Raw genomic sequence first — 25,240 nt, forward strand, 5'->3', positions numbered from 1 at the left:
AATTTGGTTAATATGGACACAGGACTGCAAGGATATTTACTCAGACCTTGCCATATTCCTTATAAATGGAAAACAATGACAGGACACATGGAAACTTACCTTAACCTCTTAATTACCAAGTGCTGTATAACCACCCTGTCCTCCCCTAAATCTCCAACCCTGTGGATAAATCTTTGATAGGACTTCAGCAAAAACACTGAAGCATTAACACAAGGCAAAGCCCATTCCTAGTCTTTTATCGAGGAAAAGACAATTGAGCAGCAGAGGTCCCCTCTCCCACCCCAATGGCATTCAGAAGAACATCCCACCCCCGGGGGGATGGCACAACTCTTCGGTCTAATAATTATTTTATTCACCACTTCCTCATTCTCTAAAGAAGCAGTAAAATGCCTAACCAGCTCACAGCTGATTATATACAACCCTGAATCAGACAAAAACTCGCAAGAGTGTATGTGGGGAAGAGAAGGGGAGAGGATCATACTGTTCATCTCCTCTAGATTCAGTTCACAAATTAGTGTCTGTATTTCACACACTTCCACCAACATCAAGAGCCATTTTTATCCAGTGCAACATCCACTGCCGGCAATGGACACACCACAATGGCCAAGATGCCCTTACGGGTACTGAGCCACCCAAGGCTCCAATTTCCCACCTCTCACCGCTGTCAGCCGAAGGTAAAAGCCAGTGTCACCTCTGTTTCTCTGGCTCAGAAGCTCTCCTGGTTATTTCAGTTCACCTTGGCCACAGCCTTTCCCAATTGATTGTGCTGTTTACCTATCGCTTTTTTGTTTGTTTTTTTAAAAAAGGAGTTTCATCTGTGTTCCACTACAATTACAAATGAGACAGTGTCATCCTGTCTTCCACCAGCACAATATCTGGCCCAAACTGGTCTGTGCACTGCTTCACTGTAGCCAGAATGCTGAGAAGCCGCTGGTCTAGGGCATCCAGATGAGGGTCAGAAAGCACTGGTGAGATGGGGTCATGCGACATAGCAGTTTTTAAGGCAGACTTCAGTACTCCGTTCTTCAGATAATTGAGTCTGTTCCAGGTAGAAACCCGGATGCTGAAAAAGAAAGAAACAAACACGTCATTGCGGCCCTGTCCAGCTCAAGTTCCATCAGTAATATCAAAGCCAGCCTCTCAAGGAAGCCTGTTATATCATGATTTTGTCTAAATAGAACAGAGTCTTAATAAAAAAGCAATTTTTGAGATGGAAGGGTCCAGGTATAACTGCATTACATGCAATATCTAAGTGAAACTAGAAGACTGAATGTGAAGAAGAATCTAATGTCATGTAATTCTTGTGTTATTATGTTCAATTGCTAGCAAGGAGGTTCTTCAGTCCTGAGGCCTCCCAGATACAGTTTGAAAAGGAAAGAAAATCAACAGCGCAGCTGTTAATTCAAAACCAAAACTCATGTCACCTCAGGAAGAGCATCACTGACCAACAACTAATCACAAAGGACCAAAGTCAGTCAACTGAATTTCCACAGAAGGTGAACTCAGCAGTGATCCTTCTGCTTCATTGGCCACTGAACTTGTTCACATCAGCCCATCTAAACTGTCTTGTTCTGTGAAGTCTCTTGGGATTCTCCCTCAAATGTGCGTGTTTTAGCATCACCAGTCTAAACTCTCAGCTTTTCATGGCCTCTAAAGAAACCAGCAGCGTGAGTAAGCGTTGTAACAAATCTATAGTTAAAACAACTATGCATATGAATTCTTAAATGGCATTTGGTTGGTAACAGAAAGAAAGGATATCTGAAAAGCAGAAAACTGCAGTGTGTCTTATATAGATCAGCTTCTGTCCTAGTTGTATTTGGGAGAATCTAGATGAGAAAGACCTCAAAAGACCTTAATAAAGCAGGAAGTGAAAAATGTATTTAAAATTAATGTAGGACAACTAAAGAATTTGAAAATCATTTACTTTAATTGAAGAACCTTGCAGAAGGTAGGCCGGGTGTACTGCAGCACGCAGCGTGCATAAAGCCTTAGCATAAGCAGGGGCTGAGAGCTCAGGCTTTCTGCAGAGCACCCAGGCTTCATGGGCCCTGAGCAATTTGGGAGGCAGAACCCTCCAGGGACAGGCTCAGGGAACTCTCAACTAAATGTTTCATTTGGAAGCCTTAAAGGAGTTAATGTTATCTTGAAGCAACAGACAGTAAATGGATATATCAGTATTTTTCTTTCTGATACTTTTATCTATTAATGAGAAGCAGTGATAGGCTGGTGAGGGAGAGGTGACAGAAAACAAAAATCAACAAGTCACAGCCTCTAAAAATGAAATGAACAAACAATTCACAAGGCCAAAGCGTAAAAAAAATCCTGCAAAAAACCTCAAAACTTCACTTTGAAAGGAGGACCTCGAGCAGTGCTGCAGCCTTGTTTAGAAAGAACACTGGGAAATGAAGGTAGTTAAGTTGCCAGACACGTCGAGTCCTTAGCTTCTGTCAGAGAGAGCTCAAACTGTGATGTGAACTTTTGTTCGGCAGGAGCTGGATGAAGCAGCTGCAGATGCAAAGTACCTGTCATACTGACTAAGGATAGATTTGAACCAGTGACCTGGAGGCGAGACTGCTTCCTACAGTCTACCGTCTGATTTACCACCTTAATATAAATGTATTTCTCAGCTTCTTGAGCAGAGAAAATGCATCAAAGGTAGTACCTCAAAAAAGTAAAGCATTACGTACCCAAGTGAACGTTTTCAGGTTGCCAGAAGGCTTCAAACTTAATTATATTGCAACCCTAGGGACAGCATTTACATAAATGAAATGAACAGCATCCCTGCATTTCACTTACATGCAGCACTGATAAAGAGGAGCCAAGATGCTTCTTTCATCCAGGGCAGGGTTTCCAAAGCTGAAAAGCAAAATTAAAACTAAGTGAACCAGTTGAACTCCTAATGTTGTTCTCAACATCAACAGATTTGTAAAGAATTCAAAAAAATCAATACTAGGCAATTTCATGCTCCAACAGCTCAAATAATTTAAATTAAAATATAATCAGGGCATGACCAGTTACAGATATCACTCTCAACAGCATCAGCTAATGTACCAGGTAAATGGAAGCAACACCAGCGTACCTAGTTCTTTATCAGACCAAGTCACCTTAGAAACAAAAATCAGAGGAGTTTAGAAATTGGGCTCATCTTGCAAAGTAAGGGAAAGGAGTCATTGGTATTCTGGACACCGAGAGCAGGAGCTTTGCCTGTCTGACACAGCTGGACAGGGGATGAAGGAAACAGCAGCCATGTGTTGTTGGTTTAGATGGCCAGGCTTAGACCAACAGTTCAACAAACAAGCTGATCAACTGCATCATTTCATGATCACACTTTCTAAGGCAAGCCTGCCAAAAGGATTTCATAGTATTTCAAGTTACATCTAAACATGAGCTTTTTTTCATTTTAGTTTCACCCCCTTCATAACACTGTTTTCAACAAAGAACTTTCCCTTCAATAAAGATAACTTAATCTAGGAGTATGGTATTAGTCTGCTCAAATAATTCTGTTATTAGTAGCTTTAGAACTGGAATAAGCTCCCTAGGGAAGTGGTCACAGCACCAAGGAGCATCTGGATGATGCTCTGGATGAGGCTCTTAGTCATATGATTTAGTTTTAGGTACTCTGGAGAGGAGCAGGGATTTGGACTCAATGATCCTTACAGGTCCCTTCCAAGTTGGGATATTCTATGATTCTATGGAAAAACTGTCCCCCTATCACTTATCTCAAAGGAGCTGAAAGAACATTACTTAAACTGAAGAAAATAATTTAATCCTGAGCCTACAAAGCCCCACCAGAAATGTTTTTCATAATGTTATACACATGTACAATAATGAAAGGTCTGACATGACCTTGAACTACCATATTCACTTCCAGTGACTAATACATTAACTTCCTCCTAGCACATTGCCAGAGCATTACAGAAAGACATTTTTTGCCAAAATCACCTAAAGCAGCAATAATTAAAGCAATCCCAAGGTGAAATGCATCCTGCTGACATAACTGAAGGCATGTTACTGAACAGGCTAGTGCATAAAGAGAAAACACTCCGCCACTGCAGACAAATTAGAAACAAAGTAAGGAAGGAATCTACTATATGAAAGGCAATTAGGGAAAGAAACAGTAACTCCGAGCTTTCCAAGAATTTGTCCAGATCAGAAGTCTCAAACGCTATGTACACGTGGTACAAGCGGTACATGAAGCCCTGCAGAGCACAGCCTGGAGCATGACCTGCCAGAGCCAACCAGCAGATGTTGGTGCATCTGCAGAAGCGGAAACTCAGTGCTGCTGCAGATGGCAGTGCCCATCTGAAAAATTAAGCAAATTGTAATGATTTAAACTTAAGCTATGCCAGTTGACACAGAAAATCTATAGCAAAGACAGAACAACTCAAATTTTAACCACATATGCTTAATAGTAAAGTCTGGCCTCAAGAAGGACTTCTCATCAGTTCCTCTCAGTTACCAAATGCTTCATTTTTGTTTCGATAACAGTTAATGTCTACACTCATGACATCATATTTTGCTCTCAGTATCAGTTCTATCTCCATTTTAAACCTTTTAAACCCAGAGCAGACTGATCCAGAAGGCAAGGAATGCCAAATTATTCAGATATGTTTTGAAAACATCTACTTTTACTATGGCACTCAGTAATACTCACTGTTAAATAACAAATCATAAGATTTTAACCTTCTATTAATTCAATTATAAAAGGGAGGGGCTTTTCTGTGAATAGGAGGAGTGAAACAAGCAAACTTTGGAAGCTGCTTGGGGAGAAAAGGCCATACTGTGGTAATCTGGGCATTTCTGTAGTTTGGGTAAGACTTTGCCCAAAGCAGCCATAGTATTTAGAGTACAGAGTAAGCATCACAGCCTTTGAAGGACCCCAATATTTGGTGAGTAACTTCTGATAAGTAGGAAAGATTTGAAATTTTAGCACAAAAGGTATTAATGAACAAAATAGTGGGAGAAAGCAGTGAGATACAGAGCAGATAAATGTGTGTCCTTGTGCTCAGCACTGTCTGGCCACCAGGATTTCTCTTACCTTTTGGCATTATCCAAGAGGATAAGCATACTGGCCCCTTCATCATCCTGGAAGCTCTCATAGTGATGCCGGTCAGCATTTCCAATCAAATAGTCGAAGATGGCGGTGTCAATGATATCAAGGAGACGCGGGCCTGAGTCGTAGGGTGAAGTCTTCTTCACAGCATCACAATAGCTTTCGTCATACTCCCACCTGTGGGCCGTTAAGAGAAAACAAATCAAATCTTCAAGGAACACTCCATCACAGCACACCAACGGTGTTTATAACTGCCCCTATACTCACAAGTGCATAAAGAGAAGGTGAGTTCAGCAGGAAAGGCTATATAAAAGAAGAAAGAGCTGGACAAATGTGTTTTATTAAAAAAGTAAATCCTATATTAACACCCTAGTGTGTGGAGCAAGCTATAGTTTCAGTGCAAGGTTACACATCATCTTCCTACAGAAAACAAGGCCAGAGTTTGCTCAGAATTCAGGGGTGGCCAGGCTGCCTCACAGCACGACCGCCATCACGACTTGCTTCTCTTAGATCTCCTAACTAAGGACTTCAAGTACTGTAGCTGTTTCTATTGCCTCAATCTGCTCCTATCAGTCTTGCTTTCCAGTGATCATTTCAATTTGTTCTTTCTAATACAAATAACCTCATCACGGTTACTAATGACCTCCTCTGTTCCAAGAAGAAGGGCCTCGTGTGTTCATTCTCCATCACTCAGCTGTCTCTTTCCTCCCCACTGTCCTTTCAGATCCTCTCACCTTCTTCACCAATGGCAAGATTTCAAGCTTCCTTTTTTCTTTCCTTCCCTTCTACACATAACCTAGGCATGTACTTGTGGTCTTGTAACATGGATGTCACGTCTCAATTCTCCAAAGCTAGGATTTAAAATTTTCTCATTTTCTTCTTTAGTTTTCAAAGCTATTCAACACCACCACCAAAGCAGCCAAATCTCTGGTGTGTATGCTGTCCATCTGTCAACCTAAATAACAAGTACATGTACAAAATCTTCCATGTAAGGACTGAAACAATCCTTCACGAAACAGCAGTTAAGTTGGAAACGCCTGAAATCATCTGTGAACAGAAATGGAGGGAACAAGCTGGAGAAACTCACTGACATGCTCAAAATCACAGTCAGAAAAGCAGGGAGATCAGAATCTAACTATGAGAACTGCCACATACCCCACTTCATCTTCTAGAGCTCTTAAAGCCTGAACTCCCAATATCCCATCTTTCTTCCAGTTACTCAAATTGGAGTGGCCAAAATTTTATCTTCTCGATGTTTTTGTTAACATGTCACACACATTCCCTTCTCGTAATGTATTCCTCTTTGTACTGGATACATTTCTTTTACGCTACACCCCTCTCTCTCCCTCAACTGTTTCTCTTTCTCTCATTTTTACTATAGATTAGTATTTAATCTCCTTGAACATTTTTTTCAGCTATACCATGCAGTCTCGTCTCATTTTTCATTTACTCTTTCAAGATAGAACTTCCTCCAGCATTTATTTCTGATCATTCATATTATATTAGCATAGGACTTCGAAGGTCAGGGATTTTACCTATTACATGTCCATTAAAAATTATGTACACTAATGTGACTTATATAAATTATATTCAAGGGTCAACTCAGGACAGAGTAGAAGCAGCTAGATCAGGAAAGAAATTCCTACAGAGTTATTTTTCCATAATTACCAGACAGAGAAAAAGGAGAGCATGACATCTAGAATGTTTTATTCTCCTGATCCTCTCAAAGTGAAAAGCGCAGTGTGACAAGGTGCAAGACAACAGAACCATGCAATCCCACCTGAACAAGGAAAAGCTAAGTTTAAAATATAGCAAATATCACATCAGCATAGGTATCAGGGTAAGCTCCTGTATAACCAGGCAGTTTATGATGAAAAACAGTCTCTCAAAAAAGAAACACCTCCAAGAAATTCAGTCAATTCATTACTGCAGTTTACAGCTGATTTTGATCTGTTGAAAAGGAGACAACATCTGCTACTCAAAAAATCAAACTGTATTTTTAATATGCTAAAACAATTCAATGAAGCCTTTGGATGAGATTCTTTCTGAGAACAATCACATCATTGGATATTTTAGATCAAGGACTAAAAAAATCTCTTTCAAACCACTTGTCCAGGACACAGACTTTGAAAAATTTATTAAGTTCAAAACCATCTGCTCTAGTCATGGCAAAAACATCTCCAACCCAAACACTTGGACATGTTCCATCTACTGTACCAAACTGCTGTCTCCCATGTTTTTCCTTCTCTGCCAACATCCTCTAGATGCTGAGCATGGTCACCAAATACTGATAGTATTCAAAGCAAATAAGAACTTGTTGGTGCCTACCTATGTAAGCCGAACCAGTTATCATGTATAAAGAATAAGCCTGTGATGTTCTCATACCTGGCAAGTTTGCCTTCACGGTATGTCCTGCCCCACGGGTGCCGATGTTTCTGAAGAGGCCAGACATCTGGTAGCCACAGGGTCACTGACCCCTCCATGATGTTCCCATCTGCACAAGCTGGTTCTGTTTCCCGACAATAGTAGCACTTCCCATAGAAGCAAGTGTTATTACCTAAAAAAAACCCCACAAGGTATCAAAAGAACAGAACATAATCCAAGGGATGCCAACTGAAATTTAGTAGCATATTGTTGCAGCAGAACCTTCCCTGCAATAGGATTTCACTGCACTTGACCTGATGCTTCCTACTTGTGAGAAGGAGAGGCTCAAGAGATTAAACAGACACCCATTCATTCAAAGCAACACTGAAGACCAATATTCAAAGGAGAAAGCAATTGTATTTTCTCATGGTTTTATCACACTGAGATTTAATACCACACTGCACTACCAGCAAGTTTTTGTGATCTCTTCCTAGTCCTTAGGACCTTGACTTTGCAACCTTAGCCCTCCTTGTTTTTTAAACTTCACCCTTAAGGTGGCAGGTTTCTCACTTTTTTGAAAAAGCTGATGAAAAAGAGATGAGTGAAAAAAGACTAAGCAGAACTCAGATGAGTTTGGAGCCCCGAGATCTGCCACACGGCTCACTCACTTGAGCTGACTCAGCGGGAGAAACACAAACGAGCTGCCGTGTGACCCAGGAACGCAGATGTCAGAAGTTTCATCCGTGTCTTCTGACAGGACAGAACAATGAAACCCTGCAGTCTGTAGTCTATTAAGGCCTACGTAGCCTTTAGCGTACAGTAAACTACGTAGCCTAGATTAACATTTTTAGCTTAACCTCTTCTGTTTCACTCTTCTAACCTGCCTTCACTTGACTCTTGCCAAGTCAATTCCAGCTCCGTATTCACAGATATTCTTCCAAAATACTATTCAACTATGTCTCACTTGTGATTCCACTTATTCCCTGTCCTTTCTTCTTTGGCTCTACACCCAACATCCTCCCCAGCTCATAATTCCTTGAACAGCCAGCACTCCTTTGCCGTCCTCCATCCAGATCCAGCTCTTGTGCTCCCACTCTGCAAATTAGACAACCTGAGAACATCGCAGAGATGATCAGTTACAACACAGAGCTTGCAGCAGACCAGTTCTCTTATTTTTATGAAAACCCTCCAAGTCCCTCTTCCTATCCATGGCCTGCAGCAGGTCCAGCAAGAGACAGAATTCTTTGAGATTCTAGCTGCAGCTCTAGCAAATCTGCACTGAGTATGCATGAATTATCTTTCCTTCAAAATCTCGGAAACTTGGTCAAATTTGGGTTGACAAGGAATCACAACCTTCTCCCTATCCACCTATTTCTTTGGTTCATGCTCTGCAGAACAGCAATGAAAACTTCTGGAGCTGCACTTTTGAAGTCAGCACTTCTCCTAGAAAACTGATTAGTTATCTTGGCTGAAATTAGAAAAAGTCAAGTCTGCCTGAGGCAGACACCCAATGTGAATGCAAAAAGAGTTTGGCAAGGCAGCGCTACTCTCATCTGAAAGTTAAACCTCATAACTGAAAGTGTTAGGCAAACTTAGTAGGTGAGACTACCAGCAGTGCTTATAATAGAAACACACACAGGCACACATATTTATCAGCTGTAATGAACAATCACCTCTAGAGTCTTATTTGAACAAACAAAAAAAAAAAAGAAGAGTAATAATTGGATATTTTATGAAAGCCTGAAGGAGTTCAGGCTGCAGCATAATTCATTTCTTGGTGCTTAATGACCACTTGGTAGGAGTTCACATTAATAATTCCCATTAAGTGTCCTTCACAGCATTATTACTGTAAACAACATACAGAAGTTCTGACACATTTAGTTATGAATGCTCAGCAGAGTCTGATATAGCACAAACAACATCTAATATCAACCGACGCAACAGCTCTATAAATTATCCCAAATCACCACTGTGTTTGCGTTAAATACAATTCCAATTTTTTCTTTTCAGGTCTAATCATAGACTTTTCTTACCACCTCTGACAGCAGAGAAAACATTCTTAGTCGAAAAAACATCCCATCTATAACAGCAGCACACGGGAACACAGAGAAGCTACAGAGGAAAAACAACTTGGAGGAAATCAAGTTTGCCTCCCCCGCCATATGGGGTTATACAAGTTATGATCCCTCTTGGCACAGAAAGAGACTTACTAGTTTCCTGTATCATAGTTAACTGCTCTATAACTGTCGGATTCCCATGGCTCTTTTTCTCATTAAACATGTTCTTTCTTTACTGGGCTGCACAACCCACAGAATCCACTTACCCACAGTCATGAAGGTACCCAGGAGCTGCTCTGTGGCTACTGGTTTGATCTCTGTCCGTAGATTCACAAACCTGCCAACCACCAGTGGAGCTCGTCGGAAACCCAGAATTCTAATTTGGGGTGAAAAAAACATGACATGACAATTTGCAACATGGGCAGCTTTACTAAATTAAAACAAACCCACAGTCTCTGTGCCATTGTCTGAAATTGAGATGGCTGAAACCAAAGAATAAAGTTGGAACCCTGCAGCAACCTCTTCTGTTCTCCAAGGCAAAGTAAGGAAACTCCTTTTTCCTAAGTGTCTGGATGGTAAATTTGCTTTACAGGCCATCGGTGACGTTCCTTTATTAGAGCATTTGCAGCAGAGCAACACAGGATGTATCATGCTCCAGCTCTCAGAACTCAGACCTCATACCAGAAATATCCATCATCTGTCTTATGTGCAGGTTAAAGCAGTAACCATGTGGTCTTTGGGCTGGTCACCTGGAAAGATCATTTATAATCTGTGGGAATTACTATCTATTAAAATGTTAGGTTTAAGCCCAATTCAATGATATTTGAAAGTAAACAATCTAGAGTTATTTTGTTTGGCATGAGGGGGGAGAACGGAAGAGAGAATAGTGTAACAAAATTGAATAACTGAAAAGTGTCTGGAAAAGAAGAGGTGAGAAAAATAACCATAAAACTTGCAGTCTCAAGATCCAGGTTCCACTCCCACGTCTGCCATAGCCTTTGCTCTGTGACCACAAATGAGTCGGGTATTTGTAATGGAATTTTAAAAGCGCTTCAAGGAGGTGTACAAACTACCCCAAACTCTCTTAATCTACTTTTTATACCCTTTTGGTAGTCTTTGCATCGCAGAAAAAGAGACTGAAAACAGACTGTTCCTTCCCAAAAAGGGACAATCTACATTTTACAGAAATACTGGGAGAGTTATTTCAACAGCTGTATTTTTTTTAGCTATTCAATGAGGAAGCCCCTTTCATAAGTATAAAATACCTCTAAAAAGGCCATCACCAAATGTCTGCCTGAGTAAATATTGTATGCATAAAGACAAAAGTCATAGCTGATACAGAGAGTTATGTACAGCTTGAGCAAATGCAGGTGTTCTAAGTAAATAAGCACAGAGCTTCGATCTAGAAAACCAGATCCTGTGTTTTCAGACCCACAGCTGAAAGTCCAGTATCCCGGATAACACAGCCCCGCCATTAATGGTAAACATACAAGATCCTTCTTGAAACAAGGCCATCCTCAGACAAAATATGTAACTGACACCATTCTAAACAAAGGTATGTGCTAATGTTATGTGGGCAGGTACCTCCTGCTAGGTATTCTTGAAGAATATAGAGATGCGTACTTGCAAAGAGAGGAGAAAGGCCCGAGAAATAAGCACAACACAACCAAGCAGCAAGGAAGAGCTAAGAAAGACGGTTTTGGACACTGGAAAGAGGCTTTGAATTCTTGCTTTACAATGTGTGATAGCTGCTTTTTTAGGGAAACTGAAGCCTATATTTTTCTTGAAAGCACAAATGGACAACAGATGTCTGGCTACATAACTTTTTTGATCTTAACATACCCTGATTTTAGCCCACCACTTCAAGACTGCAACAGCAGTAATGTGTATTACACAACTAATTATCACTAAACTTTCCTAGAATTACTGATTTCCATATGAAGTTCCAAAGATGAACTATGACTAACAAACATAACTTTACCATCTATGATTTCAGTCACAGTGATAAGCCTTCTTATTTATGTAGTGAGAAACCTCACTTTAAGTTCAACCATTCTGCTCTTTATTATATTTGTGCCTCCTTGTTCCATTTCCCAAGATTTTAAGTCTCTTCATGTAAGAAACTTTCACATCTTGAATTATCTTTGGAAATCTTCTCTTACAATAAGGAGACCAAGACTGCACTCATTTCTTCTAGATGAAAATGCACCTCTAGCTTGTATTTTATAACTACTGACATTCAGTGTTTGGTATTTTCTGACCCATTCTTTGTATGTCCTGTAACTTTTTCTTCTAGTAATTACAGCTCCAGCTCAGGTCCACAAAACCACCTGGGTACCCCTGAATACAAATAATTTAAGAATAGCTGTTTTTTCCTCTAGGATGCACTGATTCACATTTAGTCTACATTGTTAGTCTAGACACTGGACCTTTTAGTGTACTAGACATTAATTTATCACATAAATTCAGCATTTCAGCTGCTTCCACATGATTTGGCTAAGCTCTTTTCTTCCATACAATATGAAACATCAGTGGTTTCAATGCTCATTCTCCTTTTCAAATTCTCAACAAAAATCTTAAATGTTAGAATGTTGCATAGATCTCTGAAATGAAGTTTCACAAAAAAGCTGATTTTCATTTTTGGTTTCAATGTGGTATGTTGGCAGGTTAGAAGTAGCTCACGTCTGAGATGTATTCTTCAAGGAACTCCTATTTCCCCAACTCTGACAAAGCACTTACCAGAGACAATAAAACCAGGTAACCCAATAGTTCCGTACCTATCCAAGTGAAAGGCCGCCACTTCTGCATTGTGTCTGTCATAGCCGGCATATGGTTCTCCTTCCACTACATAATCCCTGGCGTATCTGTAAACGAAATAAGACGAAGTGATTAATGCAGGATTTCCATCAGTTTTGCTATTCAGAGTAACAAATGCAATAACACTGCCATGTGAAACAGACCCTGGGTCACTTTCAAAGTGATTGGCAATAGGAGAGGAAAAAAATATTAATGAGACTAAATAGTGTACAGCCTGCTGAACTAGTAAATAAGGAAGAAAGGTCAGTGACATGCAGTGGTCTCAAGAGCTTGGGAAGCGGTGCTCATTCAGACTAATGAGTTTTAATTCAACTATATGCCAAGCCACATCCAAGAACAAAGAACACAGACCCAGCTACAGAACAGGGGACTATTTATACTGGAAAGAACAACTCCACAAATGATTTTGGGGTTAGAATGGATTGTAGATTAACATGAAAATACAATCTGATATTGTGGAAGAAATGCCAAATGCAATCTTTAGTAGCTAGAAGATCAGCAAGCATGAACCTGAGGACAATATTGGATATGAAAAGACCCTTTATTCTGTCGGAAAAAAGACATAATGAACAGTAAGAAATGGAAATCAGACACTCATTACAACAACAATGGCATATTTTGGTGAAGTGATGGGCTTTTTCTTTTTTTTTTTTTTTTTCTGCTTTTAAAATAGATGTTATTTAAATAGTCAAGGCAAACAAATTTCTGAGATTCATGACATTTGAATCAGGTCTAGCTACTGCTAAGAAGCACGCTTCAGATGAGCATAAAATTCCACAATCAATGCCGTGCAAATGGGTGAAATGCAACACCTTTTCAAACACAGTAAGGCCAAATTAGATTGCCTATTTTTTCATTTCCACCTATGTATCAAATTGTGTAAACTGGATTGTTTCTAACAGACTTGGCACTCAAGTAGTAGCAGCAACAGTGTAAGAGAAGCCGCGGTGCTTTAATCCTGCCCAGGGAAGATCTCTTGGGCAACACAACAGTCCATTTTATCAATCTGAGCAAATGCTTCAGTTTCTCTGCAAGGCAGCTCATAAGTGAATCAACCAGCACAGGATGGCATGGAGTTTTTGGGAGGATTGGACAATTCCTTCCAAATTGGAACTTACACCAAACAAGCATCTTACTTCACACATACCACTGCCATGTGGTGGGAGCAACTATTAATCATTAGTAACTTAGGCTGGATTTCAACTATTTTTGAAAAGAGACGGCTAACCCTCAAACATGTCCCCAATGTCAGGTCTTTCTGTGTTTTTAGAGCGGGCTTTTGAAAACATGGTCTCATTTTTAAAGCTGCAGAGCTAAAACTTATTGGTGAAACAGAACAAATTCTTGCTTCCATGCCCAGCAGGCATCTAGTCTTGTCTAGAGCAATAGTGGCAAATTGAGAGAATTCATTCTTCCCTAACCAGTAAGTTTTCTCAAAACAGTTTTTAGTAGTAACTTTGTCATGTTTCAGGACAAAAGCTGGTTAAAGAGTCTACCTTGCAATGACAGAACAAGACTCTACCTACAAGCCTATCTATTTAGCAGTCACAAACAGAACACGGCTCTACCAGTATGGCTAAGGCCATACTGTCTAGCACCCCTATACACTGTCTAGCACTCCCATAAACATTCCCAGCTGTATGTCCTTGATGGAGCATAGTGACTGTGTCTGCCTGCACAGACATTCCATTATGGGAATGTAATTTAATGCTCAGTGAAATGCTTTATAGGACTCACTTATACAAAAAGCACTACAGAAATGCCATGCTTTGTTATGGCATTTATTGGATGAGCTGCCTATCATATCACCAAGACTTCTGTGTGAAAGGTTCACGCCATTTAAACACAGCCCAGCCCCACAGTGAAGCTCCAGCCAGACCAGTGAACTGACCACACAGAAACAGGACTGTGAATTCAAGAAGTGGAGGGCAGATTTTATTCTCATTCTCTAATAATTCATTAACATGACAGAAAAATTTCACGCTTGCTCAATCCAATATCCTTTGGAGATGTACTCATTCTGTGATGACAACACCTTAGATTTGCAGTGCAGTCCCATAAAACACACCTGCCTTTCTTCCTTACATTTTTCTTTCTTCTCTTTTTCCCCAAAGGCAAACAGTTCAAGAACCTTTACAGACATGCACAGACTCTTCATAAATGTTCAATCGTGGCAAATTTCCCTGTGGCATGCCAAGGAAGTATCACTACTTGCCCCTTCTTACATTCCTCCTCCAGTACCCACTATTAGTACACAGGCAACTCAGGGGCTTTCACTCTCACCTACAAAGTGATTTTGAGAGTCTTCATGCCAGTCACTCAGATCTACTTTTAAGACCACTGCCACCTTTCCCTCCCTGTTCTTGAACAGCATTCTCTTGTGGCAGTTTGACATGACCCTAACTCAGAAATGGTAGGCAAGACTTGTCTCTACACAGCCACAACCTGCATTTCCACAATCAGGGGAAGGTACTGCTCAGAAAATATCAGGTTTAACAACATTCCCTCAGGACTGCACACAGTGATTATTCTTTTAACCTGAAGACAGGCTGTTTCGAGCATCAAAGCTATACAGCCTGAGAGACAGTTGGCACAGCAACCTAGTGTTGCTACAGGACCAGCAAGGCTCCGTGCTGTCTCGCAAATGTTAGAATGGCCTTTCCATTTATGTGTAAATTTGTAATTTAAGCATCAATGCAGCAACGTGGAGATTAAAAAAAAATAAATAAATACATAAAGCAGTTATTCATTCAATCACTGAAGGAAATATTTACCTCTTGGGTTTGAAGACAACCTTCTGTCCTCCTTCAAGTATTAGCAAAGCTTTCAGTTGGGTCCCTTTGTATCCCACATCAGCTTTTATTATTTTCTTGGTTGTCATGGCGTGCATAACAGCCCCGAGCTCGGGTGTCTCCTCGGGATACACCTCCCGGGGTACCACCCATTGGGCCGCAATCTCCCAAGGGGACTGCAAGGTGTGGTCGAGGCGGGGGTCCAGCTCGACATGGAGGCTCGCCATCATCCGGTGAAAGGCGCGCTGGTCCTCCCGGTTGGCAGCTGAGGTGTCCAGGTTGTCAATCAGGAAAACTTTTGTGAAAATGAAGATGACAAGGAGGATGGCCAACAGCACAACTCGCTGCTTTAGCTTCATGGTGACCTTCAACCCTTCTCCCCTGACCCTTTCTTCCAAGCGCTACAGGAAGTCTATCGGAGATCAGGGTGAGGAAGGGGATATTAGTGAATTCATTTCATTCATAACTTGCATTGTGAAAGAGGTATCACCGCTGAAGCATCTTCTGGTACCCCTAAAAATAAACAAAACAGAAATTTACACTCCTGCAGATCCCAACAAACTCAAAATCAAGTTTATTCTTGGAATGTAAGTCTGCATTTACCTACACTTGTATCCTAAAGCCCAAACATTTCTGTTAAAACACATGGGGTTTGCTGTCCGCCTGTCGCCTTTCCGTGATCTCCACAAAATGGGAAATCGCCTGATAGCATTCCTACACAGCTGAAATCATAACTACAGCAACTACCGTGGGCAAGACTTTTGCAGAGAATTGTCTTTTAAGCTGATCTCCAATTTCACAAGAACTCTGCCATTACTGAGAAAACCCATAACCTCTGGTTTTCTGAAGATCTGTCCCTCAAGAGAAAGCTCCCGGGTAGATTTTCTGACATCTGACAACTGGTGAGAAAAGCTGCACAGCCCAGTTTCCTGGAGGTGTGAGACATAAGGACAGAATAGACTTAATTTGTTTATTGCCTCTCATTTGCTGCCACTACAATTTATGCATATTTTTTCCATTCTAAAAAAAACCAAAAAGGGACATCTTCACTTCCTTGTGGTTTACTACCTATCTTTATCTGCTGCAGTCAACTGTAAAACCACTAACCACAAAAAATATGCAAATTATCTGTAATCTCAACACCAAATTAACAAGGAAAAAAAACCTCAAACACTAATACTGCCTCTTCTCAGAAACATCTCTTACGACACACTTACTGCCACATCGGTGTTTCTGTATTCACAATGGGCTGCAAGACATGTCTTACCCCTCAACAAGCCTTTGCCAGTACAGCATTAGCATCTAAGGACCACATAAGACCTAGTTAATCAACTTTGTTTCAGTTATGAGGACAGAAATTATCTTCATAATACTAGTTGAACATAGTCAAAAACCAACTGGAAATGGATACTAAGACACATCTCTGAGGAACCCTTGGACCCAAAGATTTCCCTGCACAAGCAACGGTAACCACAAAAACCACAAACGGCACCCTGAGCAGGACTAATCCACAAAAGCCTTCTCATGCGATTTAACAATAAGCGTATAAGCCAGTCATTATTAATCATGTCACTGGAAAAACAGGCTGCACGGGCTAAGTTAATTTACCAGCAGCAACCCAAGGACAGCCAGATCATGGTTTATGAGCCAAACACTGATCACAGCCATCTTCAGCATCCGTGTGGCCTCCATTGAAGATTAAGGCCGTGGCAAAGAGCAGACGACAGTATGGTGCACCCTTTGAGCAGGCCATCAGTGCAGATTCAGGTTTGGCACAGTATAAGAGCACTAGCATAAAAGCAAGTGCAAGCCCACAAATAACCTTAAATAAATTTACATTAGGTCTACAGCAGACCCACCCTACCTCCCACCTTCCCACGTAGCAGTGTCAGCGTTCACACAACCCAGCTGCAAGGTGGTTCAACGTTCAATGTTGCCAACCCACCTAAACATAAACCACCTTCTTTGGTTTGTGTGTAAACTACCTTCTGCTGTTAGTTCTTGAGCCAATGCACAGTTTATCATCTGCCTACAAAACACTACAAGTAGTGCACATCAGAGAGACAAGGGAGGGGGCCCAGCAGCTCCAACAGTGAGAGATGGCCCATCAAGTGCCTATGAAGCCCACCGATCTACAGTGGGGTACCCCAAATTATGTCAGCACTGTCACCTAAAGAATGGTCCTGCCCTCCATGTTATCTCCCACCTTCATGTACCGCACTCCATGAAAGATCTGAGCAGTGCTAAAGCTTGAACATGTTCATTTATTCATTTTTAGCTTCAGTCCTCCTTCACCATATCTGGCTTCCAATGTAGTTACATAAACATCTAAGGAGGGCACACCATGAGGCCAAGAACAAGTGTTTCTCCTGGCAGCAGCACTTGTCACTATAGGTGCAGGTAAACCTATGGCCCAGGCCAGCCCAACAAAGGATAAGCAGCCAAACCACTTAGGAACAGTCACAAAGACCCACCAACAGGGACGAGGAAATTCCATAATAAACTGTCAGATCTTCCCATTTCCAAAATCACTTTTTTCGGCACAGCCACCAAGCTGGGCACCGCTCAACTTACAGTCGACACGCTCTGACCATGCAGAAGCATGGCTTTGAGCCCAGGTTACCAGCTGATTTTTTTTTGCCATCATTGTCCTGCCACACAGATTACAGCTCAGTTCAGCTTAGCCCTTCCCCAGTCACACGTTTTGCTTGTTGAATACTTCCTATAAAACCTGTGTGCAGAAAGGCAAGAATGAAAGTGAAAGTCTCCTAATGACAGTGAATTAAAACTGAAATGTGAACTGGTGGTTAAATGTTAACAGCAACATGAAAACCCCATGAAGGGTGGAACGTAGGGTGAAAGGCAGCTACCAAGTCTCAGGGATGCTTCAAACTAGCACTATGGTCCCCTGTCAATTATGTAATACTGAATTTAATCTATTGGAAAATAAGTGCTTGTGCTAATAGTGACATACAACAAGTTACATGTTTATATGGAAATTAAAACTAATTATAGTTCCTCTCAGTTCTGTTCACACAGCCTGCATTTCTCCAAACAGCAAGTCGATCTGCATATTACACACTGCAAGCACCAGAGTGAGAAGCACAGATAAGAAAGATACACCTGACCTGAGAGCCCCAGTTCTTGCAAATACAGAAAGAGTCACTCAGAGAGCCCTAAATAATAACATTATTCTTCAACATAAGAAAGTAAACAATGCAGATCAGGCTATTACCACACCCTTTCATTGTAATTCCATAATTTCACTTCTTTAAAGCTAGTAATTCTGAATAATTTTGAACATTGATGTTATCATGATCTGCCTTCATTGATTTTAAAAATCTATTAGAGCTTCTAAGAAGTTACAGAGAAGAACACAGTTCATTTCAGAACAGTTACCCCTCATTATGAGATAGGTATACATGCACATACATATTTTAAGAAAGCCTCACAGCCCAGTGTTGGCCAACTAAAGCACTGGACAGAAATGCTTCATACCTTTAGAGCTCAAGCGGGGCACACGCTTTCCTAGACTGATTTTTGGGAATGCTGATTATTTCTAGGAGTATTCTTTTAGGGGGATAGAGAGGAGAATATAACTAGAGCTACCACTGAAATTAGAAGTCATTTACTTATCTTTTGTGACAGCTTCAAAACTAAATTTGCCTGAAAACCTCCAACAATGTAGATAGAATTTAAAAAAAAAAATGCTACAAGACATTTCAGTAATTCCCTTAAGTGAACATCCAGTCCTCAAACATTCCTCTTCAAGTTATACAATTACTCCCTGATTCTGCTCTCTGTAACTTTAAGCAGGTGAGTCAGCTCTGACTTTTTAATGACATCTGCTGAAATGATTATCAGCTGCTTTTCTCCAGCAAATAACAAACCACCCCTGAGGTTGCTATGCGATCAGCACATTACTCCTCAGGTGCCAGCATTATGCTCCTGGTTGTACAAGCCAGCAAAAATAATCCCTTCATGAAGAATTTTACCATGGAAAGTGAGAACTTAGACTTTATGGTTTTAAATTGAAGATGACATGAGTGACAGCATCGAGGTGTTTAAGAAAATATTTAAACAATTTTACGAGAAAGTAATTTGAAGAAAAGGACAAGTCACTGGAAAATAGGATTTTGAAAGCTCAAGAAGGTGAAGCTGGTTCTGGAATGAGGACAGAGATCAGAGAGGTGGTCACAGAAACAAATGGAATCGTAACAAATCCTCAAAATGTTAAAAAGGGAAAAACAGGGTGAGCTGTCAGCACAACTCTGGAACAAAAGGCAAAAGGGTCTAGGACCCAGAAATCATCTCAGAAGGATACCCAAAAAGGAGATTGTTCCAGAAACTAGGATGGGTGAGAGGATTTTCAAAGGTTTTCTTGTTTGATAAAAAGGGGCAAACGGACAGAGTAGCCACTTCTGTGTAAAAGTTGTGGGAATATGGGATGCACTAAATGATACTACATGCTCTTTGAACTAGAAGCTATCAGAGAAGGAAAAACACAAATGAAGTTTTCAGAAGTCAAACACATTTTAAACCTCCAACCAGCACTAACACAATACAATGACAGAATAATCCCTGAGTACCTACAGTCCCAGAACAACACAAGTTCCCTCCTGCAGTTGCTGATCTCTTACCAAGGTCAAGTAACTCTAAAAGGTTTGGTTGGTTGTTTGGTTGGGTTTTTTTCGGGGGGGGGAGTGTTTTGGTTTTTTCTTCCCTAAGCCTCTGCTTAGCATCAACTCCCACTACCATTACTTAACAGAAGACAGAGTCGTTGCTTTACCACCAAAACTCCATCTCTATGTCATAGAAGCAGAGAAAAACCTACTGCCTTTTTATCATATCCCTGATCAACGAGGAAAATAAAACAGTCAGAAATAACCATACTAGCTTTTTAATAGAGTAGTTGACTGGCAAGTTTGCTTCAGAAATGCTTCTTGTTTTTCACTATGTCTTCAGGTTATTTCCTGATCGATTTTGTCTCTCATTACAGCCAAGTCTGTATTCTCAGCAAGTAACGAGTCTTCCAACTCAATATTCAAATAACAGCATCTTCTAAATATCACAGAGGGGTCACTGTGCACACAAACGCCTGACCTAAAGCATGCCCACTGGCATTAAATACCAACAGCATAACACTGTAGTCCTAGTTCAAAAAGCAGCAAAATCACAGCTACCATAAGCAGTCTGCAAAGTTAGCAGAGCAGCACATCCCAAAAAAAGGTTTTTATTAGTCACAAGGTCAACACTATGCCACATATCATCATCTTATTTTTATATCACGGAACTAGAAATCTATTATCTCAAAAATACTTGTGTGCAATTTGCTAAGATTTTGTTATGCTCTGAATAACAAATCAGGTCTGAGGGCAGGCAAAGGTTTGGTCTGTCAGCACAAGTACACAAAAAAATCATAGCTCAAACAGATGCCCAACTGAAACACAGTTAAGTATGCTCTAATTCCTGTCTAAATGCACATTTTCTCTTCCCAAATACACTATGCCTTCTAGGATCTCCTATTAAAAGGTCTTTAAAAGATCTCCAGTATATCCCAGAAAATGTCTTGATGAAACAGTGTATACAATAGTGACATTCTCCTCTTTCTAAACCATTCATCAGTCTCACCAGACTGATCTTTCTTCCTATACTCCCCTCTCTGGCCAGCTCCTTGGGTAGGCTCATGCTTTCCCTCTCTGCCTAAGCCTTGTTATTTCAGCTTTCACAGGCAGGCTCCCATAGACCTTCGCTTAGATATTTCAGACTCATTCTGTCACTTCCACTCTCTGTATGCCGGTTTGTGTACGAGTTTGGCAGTCTGGCGCAGAAGGCTTCATACATATTTACTTGCCTGCTATTTCTCCATCTCTCTTTCTGTCAAAAGCCCTGCGATCTATAGGCAAAATCTTTGAGACACTCTATGCTCCACTCAGTCCACGTGCACAACTGCATCCCTGGTTGAAAGCCAGAGTATAGATAAAATATAAAAGACCACAAGCATTTTAACCACTGCATTATGTATGCCTTCGACTGTAAAAGTCAGTGACAGCCTGATATTTTCTCTCAGAAGCGGTGTGAGAATGTAATTATTCATCTGCCTGTCCACCTTGCCTTTAGAATCCACCACCCACGTTTCAGCCAAATTTGTCAGAGGTGTATACATCCGCAAGCTTTGCAAAACCAACTGGCCAGACAGAGGACAGGAGCCTCAAGAAGCCAAGGACAACTCAGTGTCTCTGTCAACCTCTCCCCACAGCTGGCTGGCCACTCAGCCACAGGGACATCTGACACAGCTGGCAGCACCCATGGAGACAGGGCTGATGGGGACACAGGTGGCACCTGGGTGCAGTCCTGGGGGAAAGGAGGCTACCAGAGGCCTGAGGTTGTAGGAGACAGGCAGGAGTTACCATGGTAGGATGTGGCAAACAAGTGCCCAGGAAACCACACTTCCTCAGTTCTCCTCACAGAACAACTTTCCTTCAAGCAGGGTTTCCTATGGAAACAAAGTTTATATAATCACACTTTTCAGCAGTAAGCTTTTGGATCCATTGGCTAATTTCAAACACATCTGAGAAAACAGTAGATGTTTTGAAGACAGAGTTTATGCATTTATTGGAAATTGGCAGCTGGGGAGCACAAGGGGAAAGGCTGCAGCAGCAGCTCAACAGTTGTCTGTTCGCCTCAGCCATCTGGGCAACCAGCATGCACACAGCTGGTACACAGAGGAGCTGGAAATGCTGTACAAGAAGGAAAGAATTGAAAGTATTGCAAAGTGGAATGGTAAGGGAGACAGCCAGGAATTGAGGGTACAAAAGTGGAGGGCATCAGGACCTGGCCAGAAAACACAGTTTCACTACAAAGGATATAATTCCCCTCATCCCCGTCCCAGTTACTGATGGTTCTACTTGACCCTTGTGATCAACAAAGCGAGCTGGAAACGTTTCAGGGAGCCTTTTCCAACTTGGAAGTAAAGCCAGAACAGTTAAGAAAATCCTGTAGCTTTCCTTTTCAACTTGATGTTCTTATGTTTATTCAGTTCATACCTAAGATAGGCACCAAAAACTCAACCTGGGTCTCTACACCCACTTGACATTCAATATCAATGAGCCCATCTCTGCTATAAGACACCAATCAATTTCCCTAACTCTTAAGAAGAGAGGTAGCAGACAACGAACCAGAGAACAAAAGACTTTGGTATCAGAACTGAGCTGCCAACTTCATTAACGTGCAAGACAACAAAATCCAGATCACCCTCCTGAGGTTTTGTATTGCAAATAGAGACAAATCTTGTTGCAACTAAGTAGGTCAGACTTCAGGACATAAGAGGTGCATGGAATCATTTTCAAATTAAAATAAGACTGCAGTATTAATGCTCTATTCCATAATAAGCACCAGGTAGAATCTATTAATATTGAAATCACTACAAAACTACAACCTACGTTTTACAGTTTTCTCTGCTTGCTCAGACCCTGAAGCACATACGTATATTGTAGCACTAGGGCCTCAGCCAGCATGAACCAAAACAGCTGCACTGCTTATACACATCTGCATCCAGAAAGGAGCTAAACACAGATGTCCTTTAAAACTGGTTAAACCCACGGCTTTGACAACTAGACTCAGCATTTCTGCTAAACAATACACATCTTATTTTTCCCAACTGGACGATGACCTGAGCTGGGCTGCCATGGATGCCCTGGGAGCAAGTCTATTCACAAGCCCGGTGCATGGTTAGAAAGGCTTCCCAGCTGCGCGGGGCTGTTCTCCCATCCCAAAGCAAGGATCCAGGAGAGGAAGGCAATGCAAGAGAGCAGATAAACACACACATCTGCCACAGCGATGGCTGTGAAGTCCTCAACTGACCACGGATGAAACGGGGAGGTGTTTCGGGGACCTGCTCTCCCCCTACACGGAAACCGCAGAGGCATTTCCACCGAGGCTGACTTGGCCAGACCGAACGCGCCCTACGCGCCGGAGGAGCCAGCCGTGCGGAGCTCACCGCCGCCGCGCAGAGCAGGGCGGAGAGGCCCGGCCGGGCCCGCCGCGGGGTGCAGCCCGGCCCGACGGCTCCTCCCGCGGGGCAGCTGGGCGGGAGGCCGCGGCCGCCGCTCCCGCAAGGCCCGGCCGAGCGGCTGCGCACCTGCGCGCGCCGGCCAACGGCCGTAACGGTTCTAACGGCTCCTCCCCCTCTCCGCGGGGCTCCTCAGCCGGGACCCGACCCATGTGGCAGATGCCCGGCCCCCGCCGGCCACCCTGGCCCCGGAGATAGGCGACGGGGTGCCTCACCACCGTCCCCCCGATCCCGGCTTCAGGCCGGCGCCCCGGGCAGGGCGAGGCGGCAGGGGCGTGCCCGCCCCTCAGGTGCCACCGCCTCGCCACGCAGGCAGGTGCGGGAGCGGCCTCCGCCACCCCGCGGAGCAGCCCGCGGCCCCCACTGGCCCGTCCCCCGCGCCGCGCCGCACTCACCCCGGCCGCTGCCCGGCTCCATGGCCCCGGCCGGCGCCGCCGCCGCCAGCCCCCGCCAGCTCCCCAACATGGTGCCGCCCGGCGCCGCCCCGCCGCCAATGGGCGGGCGCTCCACCTGCCCCGTTCCACTCACCGCCCGCCCGCCCCTCGCCAGCGGGACGCGGCGCGCCTTTCCATTGGACGACTCCTAGCGCCTTCGGGCCACCGTCTCCAATGGGAGTGGCGGAAGGAGCGCCACCTCCGGGCGGCCAATGGGCTGCGAGCGTGGATTAACCCCCTCCGGCCCGGCTCCGCGGGGCAGCTCCGGGACTGGTGCTCCGGGACAGAGATCCAAGAGCTTAGGGTGAAATCCAGGGAAACGTTAATAAATATATTAAAATATATAAATAAATATATTAATAGATAATATATTAATAAATATATTAAAATACAGTGTGAACAGAATGCCTGCAACAGCACACAACAACATTTGGGGTATCTGGCTTCTGTGAATTTAGAAGAAAAGCCCTATTAGACTATATTATACAGTATTATTATACTATATAGTCTTATTATACTATATATTAGGACTATAATATAGTCTTAAATAATATAACTCCTTTTAAAATTTACCTATATCATTAATAGAACTTGTTTATCTATGTAAATGCTATTGCATATATTAATTTGTTTGCCTCTATGCTTACACATTCCTAATTAAAAATAATGCTCCAGCATTGATTTAATTTATCAGGCATTACTGGAAGTTTGGCAGGGAAGGCGCAGCTGGTGCAATGCCAGCCTATCTCAGCAGGAGTCACCACTGAACAGCACAGAAATCTTATCGGAAAAATACAACAGTGAGAAACACGGCAGAGCAGTAGATTGGCAAGTCACCATGTGTGTACACCCCATTCCTCCATGGCTCTACTCTATCCAGAACACTTTCTCCATCGTTTCCTGCTCCCCTTGCTCTTTCTGATAATATTTTTGGTCCCTTTTGCGCACCCTGCTTCCACTTACTCCTGGAGCGAGTCCACCAAACCATGGAAGATGACTCCATCCCTTTCTTCAGGCCTCCTGAGGGCACTGCCTGTAGTTCTTTACCATCCAGGTCTCCCTCAGCTGCATCTTGCTTTTTATTGCACCAAGTGTTGCTCAAGACTAAATATCATTATTTCTTTATTTGGATGGGGGAAAGGGAGAAGTCCATTGCACACAGACTTGGAAGATGGCCTCCCACATAAAAACCTCCCTACCCTTGGGTGTGCGATGCGGATGAAGTTGGTCTGATGGCCAAGTCAGAAATGGTGAGCACCCGATCTCAGTTACCAGGGCAATGAGAAGCAGCACAAGATTCCACCCCAGGAGGTTGTGGCGGAGGAAGCGGCAGCTCTGTCCCTCAGCTCTCCTATGTGGCACGGTGGGAAGGGCTGTCAGGAAAGAGGGGAGATTGTTGAGCAACACTGTAGTTATGTCCCGTTCCAGCTCTCTCCTAAGCCAAAAAAGTTTCTTTCTGCGATGCTGGAAAGCAATTTCTCATGGAGATAATTTGGTGGGGCATTTTTCATCTTGCACAAGGATCTAACCTTCCCATGAAGATCATCCTGGATTTTTTTGGTACTTTGCATCCTAGCAGCACTGTTTTTATTATCATTGGCTCGCTGTCACTTTTTAAAACATGGTTGAATGCAACACCTTTGGATACTTTA

At 42.5% G+C, this 25,240-nt stretch overlaps 1 protein-coding gene across 1 annotated transcript; it reads right to left on the reverse strand.

The window, feature by feature from the left end:
- Window positions 1–426: 426 nt before the first annotated feature.
- On the reverse strand, window positions 427–23,613 carry FAM20B (FAM20B glycosaminoglycan xylosylkinase). Its single transcript, XM_080348963.1, has 8 exons — window positions 23,550–23,613; window positions 15,066–15,596; window positions 12,252–12,338; window positions 9,741–9,850; window positions 7,439–7,610; window positions 5,039–5,230; window positions 2,797–2,856; window positions 427–1,063 (listed from the first exon to the last, which is right to left on the reverse strand). Exons 2-8 carry the CDS (start codon window positions 15,440–15,442, stop codon window positions 832–834), a joined length of 1,230 nt encoding a protein of 409 aa, XP_080205089.1. The 5' UTR covers window positions 15,443–15,596; window positions 23,550–23,613; the 3' UTR covers window positions 427–831.
- Between the last annotated feature and the right edge of the window lie 1,627 nt (window positions 23,614–25,240).

The sequence above is a fragment of the Nesoenas mayeri genome (assembly GCF_963082525.1).
Source record: "Nesoenas mayeri genome assembly, chromosome: 8".
NCBI lineage: Eukaryota > Metazoa > Chordata > Aves > Columbiformes > Columbidae > Nesoenas > Nesoenas mayeri.